The 11,095-nt window shown below is 39.5% G+C and overlaps 1 protein-coding gene across 1 annotated transcript; it reads left to right on the top strand.

The window, feature by feature from the left end:
* The first annotated feature begins 60 nt into the window (after positions 1-60).
* Positions 61-7,431, top strand: LOC131090302 (acyl-coenzyme A synthetase ACSM4, mitochondrial-like). The gene is made up of 13 exons (XM_058035590.1): positions 61-261; positions 718-928; positions 1,321-1,528; positions 1,644-1,787; positions 2,035-2,191; positions 2,479-2,558; positions 3,304-3,427; positions 3,939-4,019; positions 4,130-4,231; positions 4,586-4,713; positions 5,411-5,510; positions 6,339-6,458; positions 7,345-7,431. The coding sequence occupies exons 1-13, from the start codon at positions 61-63 to the stop codon at positions 7,429-7,431; spliced, it is 1,743 nt and encodes a 580-aa protein (XP_057891573.1).
* The last annotated feature ends 3,664 nt before the right edge of the window (positions 7,432-11,095 follow it).

The raw sequence follows: 11,095 nt of genomic DNA, 5'->3' as shown, positions 1-11,095 counted from the left end.
CAGGATTCATAGCAACAATTCTTATATAGTGTACAGCATCTAGACACATAGTCTTCAGCCATGAAGCTGCTGTTGAAGTTACAGAAACTAAAACTCTTGTGGACTCTGAAGCCTCCTAACAGGACTTTCCTTGGACATCCCAGGCTGCTTTCCTCTGATGTATATTCCCAGTATGAGTCCATCAGACAGGGCAAACAGGAAATACCAAAGTATTTTAACTTTGCAAGTGATGTACTGGACAAATGGTCTGAGATTGAAAAGGTAGGTGATCTTCTGTTGTGCCAATGAAATACTTTAATTTTAAATTTCATTTGAAATAAGCTGGAACTTCTTCTTTATAAAAGCAATCAGTTGCCAAGTAAAATTTGCATTAGGAAATTATACAAAAGTTCATTGTTTCTTGCTTTATTTATTGTTATTTTGTAGGACCATTAATGCACAGTGAAAGGGTTAAACTGAAATAGGATCCAGACTAGGACTTGGGTCTGGAGACAATTAGGCTGGTAAACATTTCAAGTTCAGGAAAGGAGAATCTATTGGGAATAACTGAGCTTGATGAACAGCAAATCCTGATCCTTTAGGGACAAGAAAAAAAATAGCTAATATGCCAGCTATGTCAAATACTCAGATCTTCCGTAATTTGCAGATGTCTGTGCATTATTATTTCATGGTCTTTCAGAAGAAAATCTTTTATGTTTAAATTCCTATGTTTCATAGGCTGGAAAGCGACCACCAAACCCTGCTTTCTGGTGGGTAAATGGTGAAGGAGAAGAAGTGAAGTGGAGCTTTGAGGAGCTGGGGTTCCTGTCTCGGAAAGTGGCCAATGTACTGACTAAAGAATGTGGACTGCAGAAGGGAGACAGGCTTATCCTGATCCTACCACGAATTCCAGAATGGTGGCTGGTCAAGGTGGCTTGTATGAGAGCAGGTCAGTGAGGTCAAATGGTCATTGCAAATCAGTTGAGAAGATCAAGAATGGATATGGTTTATCAAGGAAAAATAGTGTAATAATCCAGTGAGTGGACTGGCTGCCAGGCAGTCCTGAAGGGTTTTCACCAGGGGCCATAGGAGAAGTAGCTCATGCAGTGGGCAAGAAGATGCCAGAAGGCAGGGAAGAGCCATGGAAGCCACCAGGCAGGTCCACATTTCATTCCTGACAGGAGAGTACAGACATCTGCATTAATCTAATCTAAGTGTTTGGCTGGAGAACACCAGGGCAAATCTGTATCAGAGATCAGTTTGGGAATATTTAATAGCTTACGTTCTTAGAAAAGAATCAGACATAGAAAAACACCAACACTAACTTTATCTGTCTTCCAGGAATTGTCATAATCCCAGGAACATCCCAGTTATCAGCCAAGGACATACTGTACCGACTCCAGGCATCCAAGGCCGCGTGCATCGTTACCACTGACAAACTGGCTCCTGCAGTGGACTCGGTGGCATCCCAGTGCCAGCTCCTGAAAACCAAGCTGATGGTGTCCAAAGGCAGCAGGGAGGGATGGCTGAACTTCACTGAGCTGTACCAGTGAGTGTGACTGAGTGCCACTGCAGTCACAAGGACAGAGCAGACCTGTTCCCACAAGCGCTCATTTACATCAACTGCAACCATTGAAATTTTAATTCCATTCTCCTTTTTACAGAAATCAATCTGCTGACCATTCCTGCATCAAAACAAGGATTCAAGACCCAATGATGATCTTCTTTACCAGTGGAACTACAGGTTCTCCAAAGATGACTCAACATTCCCAGGGCAGTCTTGGTTTCAGACCCCTTTTAAGTGAAAGGTATGGAAGAGTTAAGCCTGGTTGAACATAAGATAATTGAAGCTGCATAGTATAGCTATTGTAAAAAAGTACTGAATAAGAAATACCAGTGTACATCCCCAGCCTTTCTCCCTTTGAAATCAGAGTAAAAACTCCATCAAATTTCTAGGGACTAGGATCACCCCAGTGTCTCAATCTTCCAATTAATATCTCTTACCCTCTTTCTGGGTATATTTTATTTTTACTTTTTTTTTTTTTTCTCTATCAGGTACTGGTTGGATTTGACTCCCTCTCAAATGATATGGAACACTGCAGACACAGGATGGATACTAACTTCAATAGCATCTTTTTTTGATCCTTGGGTTTTTGGATCATGTGTCTTTATACATAACCTACCACAGACTGACTCAGAAGTTATCCTAAATGTAAGGGAAAAACTCATGGAAATGTATTCATCTGCAGAAGGCATGCCAAAAACAATTCTTGAGAGCATCCACAGATTTCATGGGAGTTGTGTTTGAGATATTGTATTTGTTGTGTAAAGCCCTACTTTCATTTTTTATTGTATACAGAAGGGAACAAACATGCAATCCATTCATACATTTTGCTCATAGCTGGTGAGCACGTGAACAAAACTCATCCAAACACAGCATTAAATGCCTGCCATTCACTCTAGTGCTTCACATGTCCTTCTTATTGTTTAACCCTCTAGACTCTCTGCAGATTCCCAATTGATGCCCTGGTCGGTGCTCCAACACTGTTCCGCATGCTGGTGCAAAATGATCTGTCCAAGTATGTAAAAAAATTATTTAGTAATGTTTAATTTATCCTAACTAAATTAGTCATCTCATATATCTAACTGCTTGACCCAAACTAGGGCAATAATTTAGTTGAAAATATCCTTGATGAGAATCCTTGACCATCATGCAAAATTTGAGTTTTGCTGAGGTTTTTGATCAGAGAAACTTGATGTTTTCCCTCATAAATTTGAGACTTACGCTACTGTACTTGTGAGTATGAAACTGAGAGTCTGTTAAATACTTTGTCATAATTTTTGTCTACCACATTAATTGTTCAGACTTTGGGAAGGACTTCATCCTAGAAAATGCATGTCAGCATAACTGTGAGGGAATTATTTGTTGTGGCAGTTGTACCTCACCCCCTGTTCCAGTTCTCACTGCCTGTCATTGTTCCTTCCTTCCTTTTTGAACTTTCTTGCTTGGCCTTTTGCAGAGGGTCAGCAATCAGGGCCCTGGCTCAGCAGAGCAGTATTGGCTTATTTATAATCCCAGCTGACTTCAGCAAAAATTTTATTTTTCACATGTTTAAGTCTGACTGCTACTTATGGAGAGTGTTGAGCACAGAGTGATATCCTTGTTGTATTGAGAGCAGAAGGAGCAGGGCCCCTCTGATTTCCCCACTTTGTGGCACTAACTCTCCCAGTAAACAGCTCTCCCATGGTGTTCACCCTTGCCTGCTCCTGGTCTCCCCCTCTAGATTTAAGTATTGCCTTTCTTGTTTTTAACTCCCTGTGAAGATACAAATTCCTGAGCCTGAAGTACTGCATAAGTGGAGGGGAACCACTCAACCCAGAAGTCATGGAGCAGTGGAAGAGCTACACTGGGCTGGACATCCATGAAGTGTATGGCCAGACTGAAATGGTACATCTGTAGAGACAATGGCCTATTAAATCTCTGGAATTTCTTTTTGCTGTAATGTTTGCTCTAAGAACACATTCTGTTTCCTCCTTCACATTCCAGTGAATGTTTCAGTAATTCCCTTCCCTGGTAACCCCTGAAAGAACTCCCTCTCATGACTCTCCTCACAGAACCTGCCAGGAACGTGAGGGTTTGGGAGGGAATGTGCTGTAATATTTCCACAAATGTCCTTAAGCTAATTCCAAGTAACAGTGTCAGTCAAGAGGGCAGAGTTTGAATCTAAGGGAAGAAGACTGGTTAGCAGAAGACAGGAATTTTTCACAGAGATTGGGAACAGGATTATTTCAGGGAGTTTTATGATTTTGTTTATACTTACCATACAGCACTGACATATAGGATCCTATAAATCTTAATTCCTTACTTTAGAATTAATCTAGAAACTACATTTTTGAATTAAGTGGGAATGTAGCACTTTTCTTCTGAAAATCTTTGGTTTGATTTTGATTTTTTACAGGGAGTAATCTGCTCTGTTTCTAAAGGAATGAAGATTAAACCTGGATCAATGGGGAAAGCAGCTCCCCTTTATGATGTTCAGGTTTGTTGACTGCTCTTTAGATTCTGTCATGGGGGAATTTTGTTTGGTTGGATTTGTGTTTGGAGTTTGTTTTTCCATTGGACTAAAATGAGAACTGTTTTTCGTTCTAGATCATAGACAAAAATGCCAATATCCTGCCTCCAGGACAACAGGGGGAAATTGCTATCAGAAGCAAACCTATAAGGCCACTTGGTTTTTTCTCTGAATATTTAGTAAGAACTTTATTTTATTCCTTACCACCACTACCAATCTCCCCAAAAGCTCCCCAATTACATAGTGGTCCTAAAGGCTGGACATTTTTCACCATTTTATTATTTATTACCTGACTAATTTGTTTATTTGAATTGGTGGGTGTTAGAAGATGAAAGAAAATAATTTAGGATCAAGTTAATTTTTTTCTTAAAGAATAGAAATTATTTTAAACCTATTTTATTGTATCTTATAGCAATATCAGTACATCCTTGACTGAAACATTAAGTTGCAGTGCACTTGTTATGTATGTTATAGCATAATGTATAGCAAATGCATGCTCAAAATCTAAACTACTGCTTGTAAACCACTTTAAGGACAACCCTAAGAAAACTGCAGAAAGTGAACGTGGGGATTTTTATGTCACTGGAGATAGAGGGACTATGGATGAAGAGGGATATTTCCAGTTTATTGGCAGAGACGATGACATCATCATTTCTTCAGGGTCAGTCTGCACACACCCATTCCAAACCTGCCATTGTATATCCTCACATGTTGTGTTGTGTATTCTTACATGTGAGCTTCTGGCATCATAATCCTGTGACAGGAATGTATTGACTTCTTGATTTTGGAATACTTGCTGTTATTATTAGCTTTTCACAGACCTGGAGTATCGTCTCTGTGATGACACTGTATCCATTTCCCCTGCAACATCTCGTGTGTTTCAACAAAGAATGAAGACTTCAGTTGGCAAAGGGGGAATGTTTATCTAGTTTATTTTTTGACAAAAATTTAAGCAACTTCTATTGGATTCAAAGAGCTTTTGAAACAATTTATTTTTAACATGTTGAAAGGAAAGAACTTGATATGGTATGATGTGATCCCATAACATGGCACAGGCTGCTGCTGCAGACCCCAGCCACAGGGTGGGATGGAGCTCCAGCCTAAGAGCCCCAAGGAGAGGGGACAGATGGAGAAGTACCCACAGCCCCAGCAGTCCTCTGCCACAAACACCACTATGAAATGCTCCTACTTCTAACCTAGCCAGCTCTCCTATATTGCCTAAAACTTGTATAGCTGGTTATTGATTTGTTGTGGCATTGGTTTTTTTTTCCTCAACATGAAAATTTAAAAACTTTTGGTACTGTTTTTTCCAGACAAAAAGCAAGAGCCAAACCTCATTTTTCTTTTCCCTGACCTAGGTATCGCATCGGGCCATTTGAAGTAGAGAGTGCCCTGATAGAGCACCCAGCTGTGGTAGAAACAGCTGTTGTCAGCAGCCCAGACCCCCTCAGAGGAGAGGTAAGGATGCTGAATGGAGGGGGAAAGCAGTGCATTTGTCCAAATATGCAATGATATCAAGGAATTTCTACTTTATTGAAAAACTTAAAGCTCTAAGGCAATAATGTCTTCTTAGAATCATGGAATTGGTTAGGTTGGAAAATACCTCTGAGATCATTGAGTCCAGCCATGAAGCCACCACTGTCAGGTCCACAAATACACCATGTCCCTGAGCACCACACCTACTTCCATCATGGATAACCCTAGTGGGGCTGACAAGCAAAATCCCTTCCCATTTACATGCCTTTGTTCTTCTGAGTTTTTTTTCATCCCAAGGTCTTCTCTGTGGAGAACACTACTGTGATGTTTACTTTGCCCTTGTTCTTAAGCATTTGTCTATACAATTAAATTGCCATTTATGACTCTTGGTGTAGCCAAAGTTCTACTGCACTTGCCTGAGAACTAGACATGGGCTGCAGGTGTGGTAAATGCACAGTCCTGTGTCAGGATAACAGTGCTTACTGTCCTTAGTTTGAACTTCAGAGAGAAACAAAATGTCCCTTAGCTTCAGAGAGAACTCCACAGAGACACATTTTACTGCCCCTTCCTCTTGGCTGCTGCTGAGAAGGGAAAAGGGTCTTATTTGTAATGAGGGCACAAAAACTGTCCTTTGAACTTTCCCTTCTGCACATACACATGCAGAAGCTGGCACAATCATTTCTTATCCTGTGCTGGTTTCTCTGTTCCTCATGACTGTTGTGACTCTGAGCAGTGCTGCTCTCTGGTAACTGCATATCAGCCCTTAAATAAAGATGGTGTCAGGTATCTTTTGTTAATTTTACCTTACAGGTTGTGAAAGCATTTGTGGTTCTGTCCCCAACCTTTCCATCCACTGACCTGAAGAGCTTAACTCGTGACTTGCAGGACCATGTTAAGAAAACTACTGCTCCATATAAATATCCTAGAAAGGTAAATATTTCTGAGAAGAAATTTTAAAACAGGGTACCCTTCCCTAAATCTCAGGAGAATTACCATTTAGATTTTCATGATTCACTTGAAAGAGACAGCAGTGAAGATTCATTTCACTGGCTCCAGAAGACCTTTCCTAAATAACATTAGTTTAGAATGTTTTTCATGAGTTTGTGTAAAGTACTTGTTCAAACTTCTCAGAATTTTCTAGGTTTTGTATATCCCAGTCAGATCTCCATGTTCTAAGTCAGACTCACAATCATAATTCTCCATTCTCCATTTTGTGTTTAACCTTCAAACAAGCACTTCCAATGCCTTTAAGGTAGCATATGACTGAATCTAAATAAGTTTTTATCTACTGATCATCACAATTAATAAACTGACACAAGGCCAAGAGGATACACTTGGTGTTTCTTGGTAATCCCAGCACCACAGGAAAAGATCTACTGCAATGCCTTGGCTAACTTGAGCAGAGCTCACAGACCTAAGAACCATTAAAGACTTTGGGGCTGTAATATCCTTTTATTTCTTCTTTTTGTCATTCATCTCTGACCTCTGATACCATTCAGGCATTTGCCTTTCTGCTGTGAGTTACTGCACTCAGTTTGGCCAGCTGAGAGGCTGCTGTACAGATGGTTGGCCAGCTGAGAGGCAGCTGTGCAGATGTTTGGGCAGCTGAGAGGCAGCTGTGCAGATGTTTGGCCATCTAGGCAGCCCCAGAGATGGTTTCACAAGTGGCACAATGTGCTCTTTGGTTTGGCTTGGATTTGAGGCAGGCAGCTCTTACTGATGGGAGCCCTCTCAGTTTTCCACATATGCTTGGAGAGTTTTGGAAAACCAGCTCTGCAGAACATGCTGCATTGCCTTCTCTCTTTATTTTATCTAGGTGGAATTTGTCAAAGAGCTGCCAAAGACAGTCACTGGGAAGATCAAGAGGAATGAGTTAAGAGACAAAGAGTGGGGACGGATATAGCATTGTTTGGAATTTAACAGAACTTCTTCCATTCCATTAGCACTATAAACATTTCACAACTATAGCTGCCATCATTCTGATCTCTTTTTGTTAAGTGCCTGAGCATTTAAAAAAACTACAGGTAACATCAAGATGTAATATTTGTGCCTGCTTGCTGAGTTTCCAATGTCAGTACCTGACTGAATTGTATTATTCTGGGTGAAAAATACAATTTTCAATAGACAACTTCAATAGCCTTTCCCTTTGATACTTCCTCACCATCCCTCTTGCAGTCCAGCTTCTATTTGATGTTATTCTTGAGAGACAATAAAAAATATAATGCCCACATTTGAAAAGGTATTTTACATCAAATATATTTTGATTCACTATTTCCTGAGAGTTTATCCTGACATCCAAAGCTTATGGAAAGGACGTGATGACTGGTATGATCACTATATGGGTTCCAAAAATGCAACATTATGAAGAGGTTGGAAAAGAACATCTTTTCTGGTGCCACTGGATAGTGGCAGTAAAAGTCCTAAAAATGCATTGTTACAGATGGGGGTAAGCAGCTTTATTGGATAGGTTCAAAATCCACATTTTTGGTGGTAGGATGAGAACATCTTTTCTTTTGCAAGTGTCTTGTCTCTTCCAAGCACAAGCCAGGAGTGGAATTCTCAATGCAAGGCTGGAAGTATTCTGAAATAGATATGAACATAAGATCCCATCTTTTGCTTTTAAGACCCCTCTGAGGTAAATGAAATTGGAATTGAGATTATGTTCGGTATGTGAGAAATACTAGATGATGCTGTTATGCATAATGAGAAATTATTTAGTTGTAGAAATTCACAGTATGTGCTTAATGTTGCACATATACCTATATATGGTATATGTAAATATATGGGGTTTGTATGCAGTTGGCACATAAAACTGCTATGCTTGCATTGGTAAGAAAGTTAATATTTAGTTTTATGTCTTGAAATGCTTAATGCATTTCCAGAATGAGTTTGGAACTTGGTCCTTCAGATTTTCTGGATTGTGATTTTTGTGACTTTGTTTCAGTTATTTTAGCCAGTTCATTGAGCAGGAGCATTTTATAAGTGATCTACAACTTCACTTCCTTTCCCACAATGCCAAAACTTGAAATTAAGCTTTAATGAAAAACAGATTGGCCTTTAGATAAGTTTGGGTTTAGTTATTTAAAAGGATTTCAGATTGTTGCTATAAAACCAACTTTTCTGCTAATACGTGATCTAGGTCTAAATAGTAAGAATAAAAAACAAACACAATTTATAAATGAAATGTACATAAGCTTATCTGTTTGAAAAGGGTTTGTTATTGAAAAGATCAGTAAGAGAAGGGGTAATTTGCCAAGTTTGGCCATCACACTCAAGTGTTAGATTTAAGATTCAGAACTCATCATCACTGTCTGAGCTTCATCAGCTGTGGCAGAGCAACAGAGCTCAGCAGCTGCTAATTTGTTAATTACAATCCAAATAAAGTCCTTAAAATCCAAAATAAAGTTATCTTCAAAAACAATCTCACAGGCTTCTAGTGAGTGTAAAAAATTAAATCCCCCATGGGAGCAAGTCGTTTGTTTAATGTGATTCTACCAGAAGAAAAGTGAACAAAATAATCTTGTACTCAAACCTGGCTGTAGCAGGGTTTTAAACTTCCCTTTCCCTGTATTACAGCTTTGTTCTGAGAGATTAATTTTTCTCTCCTTCATTCAGTCAGAACAGAAGGAAAGCATGTTGGATATTTTAAATGTAATGTTATATTTTAAATGTAATCCATTTTTGGACAGAATAACAAGAAATCAGATTAGATCTTTAAATGCAATCGAAAAAACATTGAAAAATGTGATTTGCTCACAGTTTCAGCATCTGATTCTTTTTAAGGGCATTCAGTTTTCAAATGTGAGTACTTTTTGGAAAAGTAAGCTACTTTGAAGTGAAGTAATCAGATTTTTAAAGTAATACATTTATTTCACGTAAGTAATACATTTTTAAATATAATCTAATTATGAACTTTGAAAGTAATTGATTGTAAAGCAAATTTAAAAGTATAATCCTGCAACACGTTTCTAGGTTTTTGGTATTGGTCTGCACTGGGCTTTGAACAGACCTGGCTAGACTTTTTTCCCTGAGCCCTGGTAGTGGCACAAATTGTTCATTCCAGCAGGGAAGGGCTTGTTCAGGAGGTTTCTCTGCTGCAGCACAGCCTGCTCAGTCTGCACATTGGGTCAGACAGACTTCACAACGTGTTCTTGCAGTTCTGCAATGATTACCTGAACCTGGCCAGGAAAAAAGGAAGAAACAATCTGGTGAATCAAAGCATTTCTGTTTGATGTGTGGGCAGGAGCCTTTGCTCTGTCACACTGCCCAGGGTTTCAAGCAAACACACAGAGCCCCTCAGTGCTACCAAGGCTGTGCTCACTTTCAGGGGGGTGTGTTTGTCCTGCACTACTGCCTTGAGGAATTACTGAGTCAACCAACTGATATTCCTTGTTTCTCTAAAACAGAACTTACTCTTTTTGTTGGGCACTGGGAGTGATGTGCTGTCTGCCAGCTAAATCCTAAAAAGAGCCTGAAACTTAAATGTGCAGGCTTGCTACAGAAAAGGAGAACAGTTTGTAATGAAACTGCAAAGTTGTGTTGTTTTTCTCTGTCCAGACAAGTGGGGGTTTGTTCAATAACTGTCAAAGATGATCTCTGGGAACATTCAGAGGAAGAAACTGAGAAACACAGAGTGGTGCTCTTTGCTGCTGAGCTCCTCACCAGAACATGCTCATCCTGGACTTCTGTGTATTCCATTTTATGTATTCCATCCTGATTCCTGTCAGTCTTAAGAGAACAGCCTTCTGAATAAGGGTGGAAGATCACATTGCTGTTCTGCTGCTTTGAAATATTTCTAAAGCAATATATTCTCTATAACTTTAAATGTACCTGGGAGAAAAGGTACTTGAAAATGGTGATAGAAAAGGGAAAAATTGACTAGTCCTTATTTTTTCTATCTGCAGTGCTTTTACTGAAAGCCACAATATATGTAACTCTGTGCCAAATATTATTTTGTGAGAATGTTTTTTAATATTGTTGGTGATCAGACTAGCCAGTACTGGGTTGCATAGAGTTTCAGGATTAAATATAATCAAGGATTTCCTGGGCTGAGGTGTCAGTTCAGACTGTGAGATATTTCCATAACAGTCAAGCTGTTCCAAGGTTATGGGAACAGCAGAGGTTTAGATCATCCCTGCTAGGTCACATCTCACATTTCGTGTTACCACTCTGTAGCCCCTGCACTTCACACCATGCTGCTACAGCACTTGATTCAGAAGATGTAAGCAGTAGCTGAACTCTATGGCAAAGGCTGTATTGAGCATAAAAACACCTGTGAACCAGAAAAAAAAGAAAAAAAAAAAAAAGCAGCAGCAGAGTGTTACTTATCTCGGATTTTCCTGGTTCTGCTGTAAGCCCACTACAGGATTAGCTGTTTTAAGATGGCATAACCACAGGGTGATTGCTCTTTGAATAGGAATATAATACAGGAAGGATTTTGCAGCATGATTCTTTTGGGCACAGGATATTACCAGCTGCTTCCAATCAGTGGGAGTTACTGGTGTTACTTAAAGATCTCCCCTACTGTATTTCACTACTGAAATGATAAATGCACTGAATTACATGTA

This window comes from Melospiza georgiana, chromosome 16 (assembly GCF_028018845.1).
Source record: "Melospiza georgiana isolate bMelGeo1 chromosome 16, bMelGeo1.pri, whole genome shotgun sequence".
NCBI lineage: Eukaryota > Metazoa > Chordata > Aves > Passeriformes > Passerellidae > Melospiza > Melospiza georgiana.
Note: the sequence above shows the minus strand (reverse complement) of the source record. Positions and strands in the feature narration are given on the sequence as shown.